The 19668-nt window shown below is 36.1% G+C and overlaps 1 protein-coding gene across 1 annotated transcript in view; it reads left to right on the top strand.

Moving 5' to 3' along the window:
• Positions 1 to 19510, top strand: part of ARHGEF38 (Rho guanine nucleotide exchange factor 38) — a 124142-nt gene extending 104632 nt beyond the window's left edge. The window contains exons 9-14 of the mRNA XM_005555602.5: positions 1116 to 1235; positions 4628 to 4939; positions 7215 to 7358; positions 8181 to 8379; positions 8513 to 8772; positions 18782 to 19510. Of these exons, the coding sequence (XP_005555659.3) occupies positions 1116 to 1235; positions 4628 to 4939; positions 7215 to 7358; positions 8181 to 8379; positions 8513 to 8772; positions 18782 to 18967 (1221 nt within the window). The 3' untranslated portion in view covers positions 18968 to 19510. The remainder of the gene's footprint in view (positions 1 to 1115; positions 1236 to 4627; positions 4940 to 7214; positions 7359 to 8180; positions 8380 to 8512; positions 8773 to 18781) is intronic.
• Positions 19511 to 19668: the final 158 nt, after the last annotated feature.

The following is a 19668-nucleotide window of genomic DNA, read 5'->3' on the forward strand; positions in this document are numbered from 1 at the left end:
ATTTGTTTGTTTGTACTACTAACACATCTCTTTGTAGTACCTAAAATAAGTATAAACATCAATATAAAGGAAAATAAATTGAACTACAAAATCCTATTAACTATAATATGCAAATGCTCCCATGAGATTATGTTAGAAAACAGAAATACTCCCAGAAATTTCCAGTCCCATAAGAAGTTGTCCTGACCCTTTGAGAAACACTGATTTCAACCAGCTAATTGGAGTACAGTATGATTATGCTCAGTAGAAAAACCAGTCAGGTTTCTTCTAATGGATCTCATAAAGAGGAAACAGTGTCCTTCATGCCACCTTGACAATGGCTATGACCATGAGACATAGAAAGTTAGTAGTGTTACATGTAAATTAGTTACTAAACGGTCCCCTTCTATATTCCAGAAGTTTTTCTCTTGTATATCTTGGATATCTGTTTCTGGAAGCAGTTGTTTGCACTCTTTGATAAAATATCAGAATGATTTGGAGACAAGTTTCCATGTTATATAAGAACATATACTACTCTGCTCTTATTTATTATCTGATACAAAGCCTGCCTTACAATCAGGTTTGCTATTTGCTTCCTAAAGTGCTGCCTTCTGTGAAAAGAAAACCAAAAACAGTTATAACAGCCAGAGAGCAGTGAGACCCCTGTCCTTTACATATCTTTCAAGGAGTAAATGGCTCTTGGGAACATCTACAGGAAAGTCTTCTATTTCCACTAATTGATTCAACAAAAAATGTGAGCATCTTCTCTTAAAGAGAGCATTAAATTTTCTAAGAAAAATTGATGAATTTAAATCAAAGAGGAGTGATTTTTAAAATAAGGAATTTGTAAGAATTGCAAGCTAAAGAATAGCTAATGAGGGAATTTAAGATGGACTGTTTAATCAAAGAGGGTCATATACTGAGTACTAGGAGAAAGTGGCATAAGAAAAATGTAAGGAAAGATATTCTTCCAAGCAACCTGATTGCACAGAGCATTTATAAAATGTTTGTTGTTCCTTTTTTAATAACCTCTCAGTGATAATTAAGGGTTATGCTGACGAAGTCCACATTTGGGATACGTTAATTATACTGACCTCAAAACTTGCCATTTTTGTAACTTTGTTCTTGGGTTTCAGGATGCCATGCCCCTGGCTCTGCAGAGTGTAATGGACCTTCAGGAGATTTCATACAACAAAGACGATGAGATGGGCTATTCTGAGACCCTAAGTAATGCCTTAAATTCGTGTCATGACTTTGTAAGTTATTTATATTCACAGATAAATGCAAATTAAATAGTGAGGTTGAAAGGAAAGCTACTTTTCATTTATTTTTCTGGAGTCAGAAATAAAACATGCACTCAAGCAAATACTAATGCCAAAATTAGTAGATTTAAACGGGATTTTTAAAATCATTTAATATTTTTTAAGTGGATTAGTGAGGATTTTACTATGATAGAAATTTAAGAGGACCACAGATTGTGTTTCTAGGCGTAACCAGTGGCAATGCTGTTTTTAAAATCAATATTTAGTTTATGTCTGCATGTGAAATATTAATAATTTATTAAGTTAGAAAGCTATGCTTTTCTTTTTCTTTTTTCTGGGACAGGATCTGACTCTGTTGCCCAGGCTGGAGTGCAGTGGAACAATCTCAGCTCACTGCAACCTCTGCCTCTCGGGCTTAAGCAATCCTTGCTTCTCAGCCTCTCAAGCAGCTGCAACTATAGGGGCACACCACCACATCTAGAAGATTTTTTGCATTTTTTGTAGAGGCAGAGTTTCACCGTGTTGCCCAGGCTGGTCTCAAACTCCTGGGCTCAAGCGGGCTATGCTTTTCTTAAACAAGTTTCTGGAAATGCCTTGAGTCCTTACAGAAAGGGCAAAAGTACTCTCTGAGGATATGACACTTATTAACATACTACATATTGGAAGGCAAAGCCTTCCTATTGAGAAAGACTTTTATTTGAGAGTCATATGTTATTTATTTTGTTCCATGGTAAAACATTTATTTTCTAAGAGTTCTATAAAATATATCTTGGGAATCATAGAAACATGCTTGAGCCAATAACACATTTTAGTAGTAAGTTACTCTGGGTAATATTAATTTTAATTTCTGTAGGTATTATTATTTCATAGCAGCATTTCAAGAATTATATAAAAGATAGACAGATCATCTTGAAAGGGGCATTTTTGTGTTGGCATTATAGGCATTTTGGGTAAAACAAATCTTCATGGAGTGGCCCTTTTATTGGAGGATGTTTAGTATTTTTGGCCCACCAGGCTCAAAATCTCAGTAACATCCCCCCACATCAAGACATTGTGAGAACCTGTGAAGAGTCTCACATACTTCCAAACCCTAGGAAGTCATACAGCCCCCAGTCTAGTAGAAAAACCACACTGAAGTATTTTGCTTTTCTGGCACTGGGGAATGGAAAGTCAGGCTTACATCTGAGCTAATATGATAGAGAAACAGGTCAATGACAGACGGATGGATGGATGGATGGATGGATGGATGGATGGATGGATGGATGAATGGATGGATGGATAGATGGACACAGACAGATAGATGATGGTGATGATGAGATAGATAGATAGATTAGATAGATAGATAGATAGATAGATAGATAGATAGATAGATAGATAGATAGTTGTTTTTACAGTATATGTTTAATGGAAAAGGTATGGCTAGTTCTTTATGTATTTTCTGCATTTAATTACAGAGAGCACACATTCTAGAAAAGTCTTTAAAGTTTGCTCTTTAGCTTAATTCCAATACATTAAGTTAATATGTATTTATTGAGTAGCACCTGAAAGTGTGGTATGTGGCTTCTCTCTCAGCAAGCATGCTGCAGACTTTGATAGAAAGAAGACAGAAGGTGTCTTGCATACCTTGCCTAAAACCACAAGATGATTAATTAGGCTAAGTTAAAAAAAATTGTGAGAAGGCTCAATATAAAAGTAACTTTTACGGATAACATATATAGAACTCTGTTTAAAAATCAAATATTAAGAACTCAAAATCTATCTAAAGGCAGAGCAGTTATTCTTATCTGACCATGAGTGATACATATCTACACATTTTGTTAGGACAAAATATTAAAATCTAGTTCTTATTTGTTCTAACCACAATTCCTTTGTAAAGGTGAATCATTTTGTGTCTGTGAGTCACTGGATTTTATATATATATAATTACATTGCAATACTGTAATTAGATTACCTGTAGAATCCAGTCAAGTCACAAACATAGTAATTTATCCCAGATATGGTAAATACAGTAAATAGATTCTTTGTTTACCAAGGGACTCATTAAACAGTCTGTGGGTGTATATTGATTATCTCATAAGCTGGACATCAAATTTAATTTGTGTTGGCTATTGCTGGTGCCAATAAGAGATTGGTTTCTCTCTCTTCTAGATTTCCCATGAGTTCAGACCAAGTTACCAGGGGCCATTTAAGTTAATTAATACAATCTGCTGCTCAGATACTGATTCCCTAGGATATCGTTTGGGTTACAAAAGAGAAACCTACTTCCAAATTATCATAAAATATCATATAAGCATACATGATAAAGGGTAAAGTAGGGCAGTCAGCAAATGTAAAACAGAAGAGAAATAGAAGAAATCAAATCTAGGATGATCAGGTTATGTCATGAAGATGGGCAGTTCTATGAAGTTCATTTTCAATGATTCAGGCCAAAAAGTGTAAACAATTTAAGACACAGAAATAGCTTCAGTTTAATCCTTTAATGTATTTAAAACAGAACTTATAGGCCAAGGTGAGAGAATTGCTTGAGCCTAGGTGTTCAAGACCATCTTGGGCAATAGAGTGAGACCGTATCTCTACAAAAAAATTTTAAAAATTAGCCAAGCATGGTGACACATTCCTGTAGTCCTAGCTACTTGGGAGGCTGAGGTGGGAGGATGGCTTGAGAAGAGGCTGCCGTGAGCTGAGAAAGTGCCACTGCAATCCATCCTGGGTGACAGAGTGAGACCCTGTCTCAAAGTTAATTAATTAATTAAAAATAAAACAAGTTACAACTCTGTTGTCTTTTCTGTCTCAAGGTTAAAATACCTTTATTAAGGGGTTGCTATCTTTATAGGGGATATAATTCCACTACCAAAAATAAGCCTCCAGGGTAGCCAGGGATTTGGGGCTGAAATGGGAAGAATAGGGTACAGTCTCCTATGGGATTAACTATATTCCTTTTGCTACCAGCAAAAGATGGGAGCGATGTGGTGAATCTTTTACACAGCTTTGGTAGTCAAAGGCTAGAGATTCCCCCTACCCTCAAGTGCTGGCTCTGGGATGCGAAAGAAGGGGAATGAAAAAGTGTTGAAGGAGATGACAATGACAAAACCAAAGACGGTAGAGAAAAAGGTGGAGTTATATTTTGGGTGAGCAGGCTTTAACTTTTGAATTCCTCTTCCTGCTCACTTTTTAGGTTCAATGTTACAACCTAGAGCGCCTGTTTTAAGTCTTTGAATAGGTTTAGCCAGACACAAAAGTGATCAGATCCTCTTTTAACCTGTCTAGGGCTTTCCTGTTTTCTTTTGTGCTTCTCGTGGGGGAAAAGGTAAGCCTATCGATAGCAGCACTGGACAAGCTACGGGCTGATCTTCTCTCCGAAATGGGCTCTTTTTTTCTTTTGGCAGGCATCTCACTTACAGAGACTCATCCTGACGCCCTTGTCAGCCCTGCTGTCCTTATTCCCAGGGCCTCACAAGCTCATCCAGAAACGCTATGACAAACTGCTGGATTGCAACAGCTACCTGCAGCGATCAGCAGGAGAGGAGTCAGACTTGGCCAAAAAGGAGTATGAGGCCCTCAATGCCCAGCTTGTGGAGGAGCTCCAGGCGTTCAACCAGGCTGCTCGGAAGATTCTGTTGAACTGTCTGTGCAGCTTTATCACCCTCCTTAGGGACCTGATGCTCGTGGCACAGCAGGCTTACTCCACACTTGTGCCGGTAAGCACAGCACCAACACGCAGCTACTTTGGCCTACTGGATCTGCTAGAAACCACACCCGTACGAAAGCCCTGTTCAGAGTGTGGACTTGTGTTCAGTGTGGTGTGTGTGTGTTTATTTTAACTAAAACCAGTCAGATAGTCTCCTGCTCCTTATCTGTCTTCTCCATGGGAAGCTCAGAGGGTTTCCTACTTCAGGTTTACTGTGACTTACACATTTGTAATTCTTTTTTGGAGATTCCTTTTCAAATACCAAACACCTTTCAGCCTTGCTCCACCTGACTGATGCAACATGAAGTTTATCAACAATTTATTTTTTGTATTTCTTTCTGATCAATCGTTCTTAGATGTTAACTATGACTATTTAAGATGTGGCTCTAAATAGAAGGCCATCTCAGCATAATGAAAGACGCAGGATAATGTTCAAACCATGCTTTGTTTTGATTTCATTTTTCCCCAAGAAAGAGAAGCCTGGTTGTGTGTGTGTGTGCAAGTGTGTGTGTGTGTGTGTATGTGTGTAGCTTCGCCTCCCATTAGGATATAATTTTATAATTATTTTCCTGATGAGGAAGAAAGATATTTACAATTTATATCAACTTCTTAAAAATTAGTTTGGTTTCTTGGCCCTACATTTCCAGTATACTAGTTCTTAACTGAATGAGATGGATAGCTATTCAATGGGTAACACCTGGAGCAGAATTAATTGTCCCTACTTTATTTTCTATTGTGGATTAATTAACTTTTAACTTATACTTTGAATTAAATTAAATTGAATAAACAAGGGCTATGTTTACAGGATTCAAAAGTCAAAATTATGTAAATGTATAATCAGTCTCACCATACCTGTTCCTCTAGCATCCCATTCCCCACTCTCATCCCATTTTTATTAGTTTATTTTTATGCAGTTAGTGCTTTCTCATGCCAGTAAAAATAAATACAAAAATATATTTTTATTTCTTAAAAGTAAAAAACAGCATATTATATATACCATTCTGCAACTTGCTTTTTAACAATATATTCTGAGAATGCATCTACGATAGTACATGGAGACCTTCCTCATTCTTTGTTTTTTTTTTTTTTTGAGATGGAGTTTCACTCACCTCACCCAGCTAATTTCTTTCTTTCTCTCTTTCTCTCTTTCTTTCTTTCTTTCTTTCTTTCTTTCTTTCTTTCTTTCTTTCTTTCTTTCTTTCTTTCTTTCTTTCTTTCTTTCTTTCTTTCTTTCTTTCTCTTTCTTTCTTTCTTTCTCTTTCTTTCTTTTCTTTTCTTTTCTTTTCTTTTTCTTTTTTTTTGTAATTTTTAGTAGCAGGCCAAGTGCGGTGGCTTACGCCTGTAATCCCAGCATTTTGGGAGACCGAGGCGGGCGGATCATGAGGTCAGGAGATCGAGACCATCCTGGCCAACATGGTGAAACCCCATCTTTACTAAAAATACAAAAAAAAAAAAAAATTAGCTGGGTGTGGTGGCACATGGCTGTAAACCCAGCCATTTGGGAGGCTGAGGCAGGAGAATCACTTGAACCAGGGAGTCGGAGGTTGCAGTGAGCCAAAATCACACTACTGCACTCCAACCTGAAAAAAAAAAATTGTTTTAGTAGTGACTAGTTGCCCAGGCTGATCTTGAACTCCTGGGCTCAAGTTATCTTCTGGCCTCAGCATCCTGATTAGCTGGACTTCAGGCATGCACTACCATGCCTGGCTAAGATTTAAAAATTTTTAGAGACAGGGTCTTGCTGCGTTGCCCAGGCTGGTCTCAAACTCTTGGACACAAGCAGTCCTCTTACCTCAGCCTCACTGTTGGCTGTGATTACAGCATGAGCCACTATGCCAAGCTTACCCAGTTTTTGAGGGGTAAGGATGTAAACTCCATTTCTTTGTAGGGAGCATTGTTGAAGAATTTGTTTTAAAACCAGCACAGGCTCTTAATCAGTGCTCTTTCTCTTAGCTGCTTTCCCTTGCCACCATCCTACCCAACCACAAGGGAGGCATCTACTGTCATGAGCTCCTGAGCTTTTCTTCCAAGACTTCATTGCTATTTTTTCTCTTCTGTTCTTTTATTTAGGCTTGAAACTTAAAAAAAAAATCCCTATCATGTTTGTGGGGTTTCTAGAGACAATAAATTAGACCGTATTTATCTAGAAGTTCTAACGTTGCCCTAACTTTTCACAATGGAACTATCATACACCTCCTCAACTGTTCATCACAACTCAATACATTTAACACCTGATATGATTATCTCGTTGTCTGGAAACAATGCCATATTATTTCTACCTATAGGTGCCACTGTTGGTTTCAAGCATTTCTGAGATTCAGAATCAAGTACTAGAAGAGGTCCAAAATTTGAATTGTGTGAAAGAAAACAGTGCCACCTTTATTGAGAGGAAACTCAGTTTTGAAAAGAAGAAGCCTGTGCAGATTCTGGTGAGTGTGGCAGCATTCATGACAGTGGTAACTTTCACCTCTTTGCCTTGTCCAAGTCGTATTATCATACTATTTTCCAGATCACTTATCTCATTCTAATATCCTACAATTTATGTATATGTAGAATTTCTTGTACATTTCTATCCTGTATATCATAAGCTCCATAAGATTATGAATTTTTTTTTCTGCTTTGTACATAATATATCCCTAAAAATGCCTAGATGACTAAAATGGTGCTTGTCACTAGGTAGGAGGCACTCAATAAATATTTGTTGAATAAGATTTTATAAAGATAAATCATATAGTCCATCCCTTTCCTTTTCTACATAAGGCATACCAGGCCCCAGAGATAAGTGGCTTTCTCAAAGTCTCTTAGGGCCCGAGCTGATGGGAGAGTATAAGCCTCCTGATTCTTGTCTAATTTGCTGATGATATTTCCCAGATAAAGACATTTACATGTACAATGTACTTAATTGAATATTATTTATCAAGTGCTTAATATGCAAGGGGTTGTCTACAGAATGGCAAAGAGTTAAAAATGGTTGTGCAACATCCAAGAGAGATTAGAACCTCTGCCTTCTTATTCTTGTTATTTCTTCTCTACAACACTGCCCTCCTGTGCTTACTAGAGACATTTTTCACTGAATAAGTGAGCTGGGTACTTCACAATAATAACCTGCTCTATGCCTGCACCTTGAAATAATCCTCTAAAAATATATGACTTCTACATTTTAAAAATCTTCAGGGAAAAATTATTTACCAACTCCATGAGGATTTGATTATTTATCTGTCTAAACCAAAATTTCTCCTTATTTCTCCCAGCCAGAAATGCCACGTCAAACTGACATTCATCGCTCCAAACTTCTATCCACATATAGTGCAGAGGAACTCTATCAAGCTAAGCGCAAGTGCAATGCTACACAAGAATATGACATCAATCTTCTGGAAGGAGAGTTGGTGGCTGTGATAGAACAGAAAGATCCACTGGGGAGTACAAGCAGGTGGCTTGTGGACACAGGAAGTAAGTTTTTCCCTAGAACTATCACTCTTCTTTAAACTGAGATTTTCTGAGGGACCTCCATGTGCTTCTCTGAGCTCATGTTTGGGAAGAGTATACCCATGAACTTGGTTCTTTCTTTTTATTTCCCATCCAGATGTGAAAGGATATGTTTATTCCTCCTTCCTAAAACCCTACAATCCAGCAAAAATGCAGAAAGTGGATACTGAGAACAGGTTCTGTGATGATGATTTTGAGAACATCAGCCTCTTTGTGTCTTCTCGGCCAGCTAGTGACAGTGTCACAGGCACCTCAGAAAGCAGCATTGGTGATAGCAGCTCATCTCTTAGTGGCACATGTGGAAAGTTTGAAACAAATGGTACTGATGTTGACAGTTTTCAAGAAGTAGATGAACAGGTAAAAATTTGATGTAAAAATATGTGGTTGTTCAAATCATGAAAGTCTCTCTCTACTATGTTACTGTAACACTTGGTGGAAAAGGGTCAGCTTTGACATCAAGGAGACCTGGCTCTATTAGCACATACTTCCAGTGGATCTTTTTGCAAGGAGTTTAATTCCCTGAGCCTGTTTCCTTAAATAAAGCAAAGGATTGGAGATAAAGTGTGTATGTAAAGTAGCCAACACAAAGTAGATACACAATAAATAGGAGCTATTACTATTACTACCCTGCTGTTACATACTTAGAGCAAAGTGTCTTTTTATACTCCCCCATCAAAAAAAAGCAGTTCAATACTGAACAGATTGCTGCCATCAATAGCATGTGGGAAATCGTCCATGATTCCTCTAAGAGCAATATCTTCATTGAGCTATCTAGTAATTGGCCATTCTTAATCTCGTGTATAATGCCACACACTATATGCTGAAACTTTTTCTTTCTTTCTTACTTTTGTTGTTGTTGTTGTTGAGATGGAGTCTTGCTCTGTTGCCCAGGCTGGAGTCCAGTGGCACGATCTCAGCTCACTGCAACCTCCACTTCCCGGGTTCAAGCAATCCGGAGTAGCTGGGACTACGGGCACGTGTCACCATGCCCGGCTAATTTTCATATTTTTAGTAGAGACGGGGTTTCACCATATTGGTCAGGCTGGTCTATACTGAAACTTTTAAGAGCTATATTTCCCTCACTGCACTAATGCAAAGGCTACTGGTACAATCTTTTTGCAAAATGGTATGTTCATTATAGTGCCGGGTTTGTTTTTGCTATATCAGAAAGTTTCAGTATACTTAACTGTTCATTCCCCAGTGGTGACCATCTAACTAATTCCTTTATTTATTTACCTTGCTTTTTCTTTAGTGTTATATTAATAATTTATTTAAATTTATTTTTGTAGAGGTTATGTATATGTATATGTATATGTGTAGATAGATAGAGAAGTTAAAATGTAGAAAGGCATACATAACTTAAAAGTAAGCTGGGCTTGGAGGCTCATGCCTGCAATCCCAGCATTTTGTGAGGCTGAGGTGGGAGGATTGCTTGAGCTGAGTTTGATACCAGCCTGGGTAACATAGTGAGACCTCATCTCTACTAAAAATCAAAAAAATTAGCCAAGGATGATTGCCTACATCTGTAGTCCCAGCTACTGGAGAGGCTGGGGTAGGAAAATCGCACAAGCCAGGGAGGTCGAGGCTGCAGTGAGCCGTGATCATGCCACCGCACTCCAGCCTGGGCAACAGAGGGAGATCCTGTCTTTAAAAATAACAATAATTTTAAAAAGTAAAGTTTTTAGTCCTTCCTCCCCTTGTCCTACTCTTCAGAGACAATGCTTGGATATATCCTTTGTATATTCTGTGCATATACAAACACGTTTATACCAGTGGGAAATATATCATATATGGTATATTACAGGGGTTTTTTTTTTTCATTTAACAATATATCTTAGACACAATTAAACCTAAATAGCTATCTTATTCCTTAAAACGTTCAACACAGCATTTAATTTTGTGGATATATTATAACTTATGTAACTATCACCCTAATAATAGATATGTAGAATGTTTTGGGCTTTTAAAAAATTCAAACAATATTTCAAGGAAGGGCCTTGTCCATCTATTTTTGTACATTTATATGAGTATATAAGTGTAAAACAAATTCCTAAAATATTAGAGGGTCAAAGGTATATACATTTAAAGTCTTTATAGACATTGCCATGCTGACCTCCAAAAGTATGGTATCTATTCAGTTTCTTTCATTAACAGTTACTGATTGCTGTCCAATTCATGACACTTTTTTTTTTTTTTTTTTGGTTTGGTGTTTTTTTTTTTTTTCCAAAAGCAGCTTATCAATATCTTATATTCATATCACATAATTCATCCATTTTTAAGTGTACAATTCATGACTTTTAGTATATATTACAAAGTTGTGCAAGTTTAGTATATTTACAAAGTTGTGCAACCATCACTTTAATCCAATTTTAAAACATTTCTTTCATTCCAAAAAATCATTTGCACCCATTTGTAGTCCCTCCTCTTTCCCACCCTAACCCCAAAGAAACACTAACCTATTTTCTGTCTCCATAGATTTGCCTTTTCTGTATCTTTTGTATAAACAAAATTGTACAATACGTGATGTTTTACAGCTACTTTTTTTCACTTAGCAAAATGTATTGAGTCTTCCATGTTGTCATATGTATATGTACTTTGTTGCTTTCTATTGCCTACTATTATTCCATCCTGTGGATATATTTTGTTAATCCACTCACCAGTTGATGGTCATTTGGGTAACTTCTAGTTTGGGGCTATTATGAATTACGCTGCTATGAATATTTGTGTGCAAGTCTTTGTGTGAATTTAATTTCCCTTGAGTAGACACTCCGAAGTGTAATTCCTTATTGGTTTTATTTAAATTTTTAAGAAACTGCCAAACTGTTATCCAAAGTGGCCTCACCACTTTACTTTTCTACCAGCAAAGTATGAAGGTTACGGGTTGCAGTTTCTTCACATGCTTGTCAATACTAGTTATTATTTGTCTTTTTAATGAGACCCATCTTGTGGGTATGAGGTGGTATCTCTTTGGGGTTTCAGTGTACATTTCCCTAAAAATTAATGCTATTGAACATTTTTTCATGTGCTCATTTGCCATTCTTTGATTTCCTTTGGTGAATGTCTATTCAAATATTTGCCTATTAAAAAAAAAAACTGGGTCATTTTCCTTCTTATTTTCCCATTGTAAAAGTTCTTTATAAACCTGAGTGCAAGTTTTATTTTTTTAAATCAGATATATAATTTGCAAATATTTTCTCCTGGTTATAACTGACTCTTAACTTGTCTGGGCATTACTATGTGTTCTTACCGCCCTTCTCTCTTGAAGTTTCAAAACACTCTTTCTCTATTACTTGTTCACTCTGTTGTTTATTCAGTTTCTAAAAGACATATTACAATGCTAACTAATGCATTTTTATCAGTGAAATCTATGTACCTGATTAAATGTCCTGTCAGACTTTGCCTTGTCTCAATAACCTAGATGGACAGAAATCTGAGAGCCAAATTTATCAACACACTCTAAAGCTGGCTTGATGTTGAGTTCTAGTTCTTACTTGGCTCTACAGGGACTTTGGACTAAGCACCTCACATAGACTCTTTCTGCCTGGTGTTCGTAGTATGAGACTGCATTTAGTTCCTACTAGCTGGTACTTCAAAGCAATTTTCTGCAAGCAATCCTATCAATATATATAATGTGAATTAGGTCCATTAGAGATTTCCATTACCAAGAGAAGAAAAAAATGAGATAGTATTTCAAAACAAAAAATATATTAATGGCATCTCTTCATAAATTGTTATTTACTTTCTTTTTCCTCTGAGTTCGGCACCAATTCAAAATAGGCATAGCATCAGGAATATAAATATAAGCATGTATAAGCATTATTACTAGTAAAACGGGATTGAAGATGCATCTTGGATCTGTAGCACATGGAATCCCTGATACTTTCCCTCAGAGTAGAAATTACCCAACTCAAATTGAAGGTGAACCCGGTGCATGGACAAAGTCTGTCCCAATAAACTTACTGCAAGATGAGGAAGAGGATGCACCTGTTGGAAACTTCAGTACAAGGAAGAAAAGAAGAAAAGGCTGCATAGAGATACCTCCCTTAATGTCTTAACTCCAGTCAATAGATGCACAGAGGCCAGTGGTTTCCAGACTCCCCCTGTAATGCATAATGCATAATATTTCATTGAAAACAGAGAGAAAGGATTATATTTTGTTCCTAATTCTTGCCCCAGGGCTGATGTTTCCATTCTGTTGGCTTTTAGAAGTTGTGGGGAGAAGAAAATGATTAACCTCTGTATTTGTGGTGTGATGGTATAAGTCAATACAGTATAGAGGTCCCTGTAATGTGATCGAAAGTGGAAGAAAATTGTATCTTCTTTACCAACAATGAGAATACAGTACATGTTGTAACATTTCACATTTGCGGTATCCTACAAAGCAGTTTTCTGGGTGGCTATTTAGACTTTTGTTCTTGATTTTATTTTATTATCAGGAACATCAGCGGAAACTTGTACTGGCTTAATTGGATGCCACTTTTGGTTATCATTTATTTCCCTTTCCCTTCCTACTGTGGTAGCACGTTTTTTGATTTCCTCCAGAATTGCTGTAGCATGTTGCCAAGGGGTGTTGTAGGATGTAGTCTGGTTTTATTGATGGTTCTAGTGGACCCTGACACAAAGGACAGGTGGCCTCTACCTCATACTCAGGGGGTATCTTCAGGGCCCTAAAGATCATTCAAATATAGGCAATTTCAAACTAATTTAGATTCTAGTGGCTCCATGATTTTTATACCAGAGCTGAATTTTTAACCTGAATGTGAGGACCTGAAGTGGTCTATGAATGAGTTTTGGGAGGATTTCATGAATCTCCTCAAATACGTTGGAAATATTGTGCTTATTTGCATATATACACATCTATGATAAAAGAAGTCTACCTTTTTAAACAGACTTTTAAAAGAAATTTTTATCTAAAATGTTAGAAATCACTGCTGTAGAGGTTTAACTTGCTTATCCATTCTCCACCTCAAGTAAGAAGAGAGACTGCTATAAAAAAGTTCCCCCAAAATTATGTTCTGGAGCCTTTGTTGAATAATGGGGATGAGCGACTGGATATTCACAACCTGGCGGTACCGATTTATACCAAGGATCTTAATTTTTAAGTTCTTCATTCTGTTTTTTTGCTATATCAAAGAATATAACAAAAGCATTCAAGTAAATATGCCTTCCCATTCCAAGGTATTCTCTCTTTTTGTCCATCAAATAGTAATGGCATGCTCTGCATTAGTGTTCCATGCTGCATAACAGATTACCACAAACCTGGTGGCTTAAAACAATACAAACGTATTTCTTAGGGGCTGTTGTCAGGAGTCCAAGCACGGTTTAGCTGGGTGCCCTGCTTAAGATCTCACGTAGCTGCAATATAGGTGTTTGCTGGTTTTATTGCTTCTGAAACTGGGGGTTCTCTTCCCAGCTCATGGTCATTGGTAGAATTAAGTTTCTTGTTCCGGTTGGACTAAAGACTCCTTTTTCTTGTTGGCAATTAGCCAGAGACCACTTTCAACAACCTGAGGCTGCCCTCAAATCCTTGCCATGTGGCTGTCTCTATAGGCAGTTTGCAACATGGCTGTTTGCTTCTTCAAAGTCAGTGGGTGAGCATCTCTCTGGCTTCAAATCTCTCCCTTCAGAGGAGGCCTCAATGCACTTTAAAGGTCACATCTGAGTAGGTCAGGCCCATCCAGGATAATCCCTCTTTTGACTAACTCAGAGTCAATTTCCTAGGGACTTTAACAAGCACCTCTGCAGAATCTCTTTACCTTTGCTAGAGAGTGTAGCCTACTCACAGGAGTAATAGCACATCTATTAAGAAGTTCCAGTCACAATCAAGGGGAGGAGATTATGTAGACCATGTACAGTAGGGGGTGAGATTCTCAGGGTCCATCCTAGAATTCTGCCTTCCAGAGTGTCTAAGATGCCTTGTTTGGCAAGCAGAATCTTGTCCTTGGCACTTCTCAAAAAGGACTCGGTTTAATAATGGCTAAAACCCAGTTTTGGGGGGCAGTTCAGTGTCCGAGAATCAGTGCTGTTTTCTTTTTCCATGTAAGTAATATTGAAAATATAATTTTTGACTTCTAAAAAAAGTAGTCATTTTGTTACCAATCCCACGTTCATCTTTACATTTTCCAACTACCTATGATGACGATGCTACATGCCTACTGTGTCATTGTTTAGAAAGTGCTTCAAAAAGTTGGCTTATTAACATGAAGAGATTTTCAAAAATAGTATGAGGTGGAAAACCACCTGCAAAGTTATGTAGACTATAAGTCCATTTTTATTACCACTTCAGGTAGGTAGGTAGAACACAAAAATGGAAGGAAAGAAGGAAGAAAGGAAGAGAGGAAGATGGGAGGAAGGAAAAGAAGATGCTAATAGCAGTTGGGTGGATTTTGTTTTGCTTAACTTTATTAAAAAATTTTTTCTTCATCAAAATTGCTTGTGTAATTAAAACCTATAATTGTTAAGTGAAGTACATGAACGCTTGCTCCTGAAAGGTGAGAGAGAATAATGAGCATTTTTCATGCAATATAACCATCTTAGTTTCCAGAGATACGTATGACATACCATAAATGCTGATTCTCTACCTTTTAGTTTTAGAAAAGAAGATTAACATATATTATGACTTTTGTTGCTGTTAATTGGAGAATTGGGATAAAAATAAAATGATATTCAGTGAAGACAGGTAATGTGGCTCACTGAAGAAGGAAAATTAAATGCACAAATATAGAATAAGGGAATGCCGAACTGGGAATGTTACCACAGAGAAAGATCTGGTGGTTATAAGCAGTGGGTAATAAATTAGGTATGAGTCAATAATACAGTGTTATATAAAAAAAAGTAAGTGTGGTAGAAAACGGAGTTGTATTCACAGAATACTGCACATAAAATGAGTTAGAGCTTTATAGAGTACAAAGAAGCAATCAATAAATACATTTTTAAAAGTGCCAAGGAAAAACAGAAGAAAATTAGGTGATAATGGCTCAAATTAACAACATTGTAATTAATGTGCCTGGACCAAAACGTAGCATTTAAGATTAGAAAGATACAGACTAAAACAATTAAAATATTGAAGATAATGAGAAACCTTACAGTTCTTAAATGCATGACATATTAAAAATTTATAACTTGTAGTCTAACATTAAGGAGACTAAAAATACTAAAAAGGAGACTTCAAAAAGAGACTGAAAATAGACTGCTGCCTCTTTAAAAGCAGCTTACTTCCATTTCGAGTATATAATATATGCCCCCATATAACATAAATTATATAAAAACTAAAAAGTGCTCATCCTAAATAAATTTTGGGTCATGGTTATCTAAAGCATTGAAAGTATATAATTTTGTACTTTAAATTTACAATTGCATGAGAATATATATTTAATATTTAGAATATAAACTATAATTTCATACCAAAAAGATCTAGGTGGAAGAGTTTATATATCACTTGAGAGAATTCTGCTAAAGTGAAAGACTACCACAAATATTTAGAAATGTTCTATTAGTAGGCTATCTAACCTGCTAAAACATCTATAGTTGCATTGGTAAAGCATTACCTATTATTTATAAAAATTATAAAAGATGATTACCAACTACTAATGCAGGCTCTTACAGATGTTTCAGATGTATTATAGTACATTACATTCCCAAATACTTTTGCAAACCAAATCTTCCATTCTGTTCCTGTGGATTTATTCAATGTTTTCAATTTCTAAACAACAAAACAACACCGTCTACAATATACTAGAAACTCCAGTCCCTCTCTGCAAGAATACACTCTGTACATACTTGCTAGAACAAGAGTTTGGTCTCTAAAGCATTATGAGAAATAGACTAAGCACAGGATTTGAAGTTAGAAGATATTGGTCATAGCAGCACCAATTAGCTCTATAATTAAAAATATGTTTCTTCTGTAAGCACAACTCATAGGGTTGTTGAGGACAAAGCACATTTAACATATAACTGCCATGCACTCCATAAAAGGTGTTTATTATTGCTACCACTCCATTGCTAAAGAATTTATAGTACTTTTAATTTTCTTGTTTACTTAAAAAATTATGTAATAATTTGACCATGTTCATCAATCTCTTGTATGTATCTTTTATGATACAAGATGATCTCTTGTATGATAGCCATGCCTTTCAATAAATATTTGAATATTCCTACTAATTTTCAGGTCAAATCAATCAATATTTGAATTCATACTTCGTACCACAATGTGGTCAGTGGAGAAAAGTTTAATTAAATGTGTGTCTTAGTCCATTTGGGCTGCTGTAACAAAATACCATAAACTGGTTGGCTTATAAACAACAGAAATTTATTTCTCACAGTTGTGGAGACTGGAAGTCCAAGATCAAGGCAGCAGTTTATGTGGTATTTGCTGAGGGGTAACTTTCTGGTTCATAGAGTAGTACCTTCTTGTTGGGCCCTCACATGGTGGAAGGGGTGAAGGGTCTCTTTCAGGTTTCTTTTAAAGAGAAACCAATCCCATTCAGGAAGCTGAAGGCTGATCATCTCCCAAAGGCCCCACCTCTTAATAGCATTACCTTGTGGATTAGGCTTTCAACACATAAAATTTGAGGGGAAACAAACATTCAGACCATGGCAATATGGTTCTTTCCTTGGGGAGCAGGTCATATTAGCTGATAAATCAATATACCAATCAATGGAATCAAAGTTTCATCAAAAGTTAAATAAGTTTAATATTTAAATAACAACTTCAGCTACAGCTATAGTCTCCTCTCCACAGTACCCATTCTCTTTTCCTGCTTAATGAAGTAATGAAGTCATCTTATTTCTCATAGTTTCCCTTATATATTGAACCTCAAGTTTGAGAGTTAATCTGCTTGTCTTTTCCTATATGTTGTTTTCATGTATTCATCTCTGTACCTTCAAATATGACATATTCACGCCTTTTGTCAGCTTTGTCATTTATGAAAGATAACTTCTTTCAAAATCCAGCTCACCATTGGCTGATGTATCATCTGTGTGTAGAGTTGTTGCTGTTTTGGTGTGTTTTGTTTTGTTCACTGGCATTTTCTTTTCCTGGCTAAGTTGTAAGTTCGCCAATAAAATAATACCTGGTACTTAGTAGGTACTAGAAAAATTTTCATTAAATAAATGAATGGGAATATATGTTGCTTAAATAAATGAATGGGAATAAATTAAGCCAATTGCTTAATTTTATGCCATAACTAAACATTTTCATTATCAATCTTATGATTTTATTGGAAGAATAACTAAACACTTATTTTGGGGCTTCTTACACACTTAATAATTATAAAGGATTCTTTTGAGGTCAGAAAAAATTCTTTTGACTGAAATATTTTATTATTCTAGGTCACAAAATAATTTTTAAAGTTACAAATTTAATACATTGTCATTATAAAGGTTTGGGAAAAAAAGAAGGGAACAAGGAAGTAAAAATGAAAATCAGCTATAATTGTACCATTCAAAGAAACAATAACAATATTACACTTATAATGTACATCAAATTTTTTGTTCTTTTTAAGGTTTACAATTTTATCATAAGTGTTTCCCATATTATTAGTCTCAAACAGCATCATTTTTCTTGTTTGTTTTTGTTTGTTTGTTTGTTTGTTTTTGGAGACAGGGTCTCACTCTGTCGCCCAGGCTGGAGTGCAACGGCACGATCTTGGCTCACTGCAACCACTGCCTCCCAGGTTCAAGCAATTCTCCTGCCTCAGCCTCCTGAGTAGCTGGGATTACAGGCGCACACCACCATGCCCAGCTAAGTTTTGTATTTTTTAGTAGAGACAGGGTTTCACCATGTTGGTCATGCTGGTCTTGTACTTCTGACCTCATGATCTGCCCACCTCGGCCTCCCAAAGTGCTGGGATTACAGGTGTGAACTACCGTGCCCAGCCTGCACTGTTTTTAATGACTACAAATTTCCTTAGTATGAGGGTCTGGAATTTAACTATTTTGCTCTTGCTGAACTTCTAGTGATATTCCTACTACTCTCCCACTTTTGCCATTTGTATGGGTAATCCAGTAACATTGGTATGCAAAAATTTCTGCCAATGTTTCTGTAGAAGAGATTCTTCAAGCTATTTTGATTCATAAGGAATTAACATTTTAACATTATTAAAAATCTTTTAATAGAAACTGCCAAGTTGCCTTCAAGCATGGATAATTTATACTCCTCCTAACAGAATAATGACAATACCTATTTCGTTCCATTCTCACCTGGGTCATATTTTAGCAAAATACATCCAATAGAAGGAGTTGGACAATGTGACTTTGGAAAAATAAGAAAACTTTAGCATTGCTTCTAAAAGCTTGGAAACTCTTATGATGTTTCTCTTAATATTCAGGTTCCAATTCCAATAATGTCATTTGTTTCTTTGTCTAGATTTTCTATGCAGTTCACGCTTTTCAAGCACGGAGTGACCATGAACTCAGCCTTCAGGAATATCAGAGAGTTCATATACTTAGGTTTTGTGACCTAAGTGGCAATAAAGAGTGGTGGTTAGCTGAAGCTCAAGGGCAGAAAGGATATGTGCCCGCTAACTACCTTGGAAAGATGACTTATGCTTAAGAAAATAAGAGTTTGACTTTTATTTTCCAGCAAGTTATTGATTGACTACCTCATAAAACTGACATTACAAAACTTTGGACCAGAAAGCAAGAAACCTCCAAACTACAGAAACTGATACTCTACTGGGTTTTCAGGAATACTGTACTTCCTAACAGGGTTATTGCAAGAATGTATTATAAAGGATACATGTTGAAAGAAATACTAAGCCAACAGAAATAGCAAAGCAAATGACCCAAGCTTCAACTATCAACTACTTAAAAGTGAAGATCTTTTGAAAGAGTAATTATATCCTTCTATCATCAAGAAAGGTTGGATCCAAAGGTTTTTCAATTTACTTTTTTTTTTTACTGTATGATGTATTTTGCCTCAAATGTTTTTGTTTTTCATATTGCTCTCTTGCAAATGCATACATGTTCATATACATACATATAAACCATATATATTATGTAGCTTTATACACATATGTGGATAATATGAATTACACACCTATATGTGTAAACCAGAGTATACATCAAATATACATAATAGGAATATATCACCAACTATAAGTCTTTGATAATGTATTTTGTTAATTTTTTGTTTATATGTTTTGAACTAAAAGAAAACTGAATAACTTGATATTAACATATAACATTACTAAATGCATACTATATGCCAGACATTGTTCTAAGTGCTTTATATGTAGTAACTTGTTTAATACT

The sequence above is a fragment of the Macaca fascicularis genome, chromosome 5 (assembly GCF_037993035.2).
Source record: "Macaca fascicularis isolate 582-1 chromosome 5, T2T-MFA8v1.1".
NCBI classification, from domain to species: domain Eukaryota; kingdom Metazoa; phylum Chordata; class Mammalia; order Primates; family Cercopithecidae; genus Macaca; species Macaca fascicularis.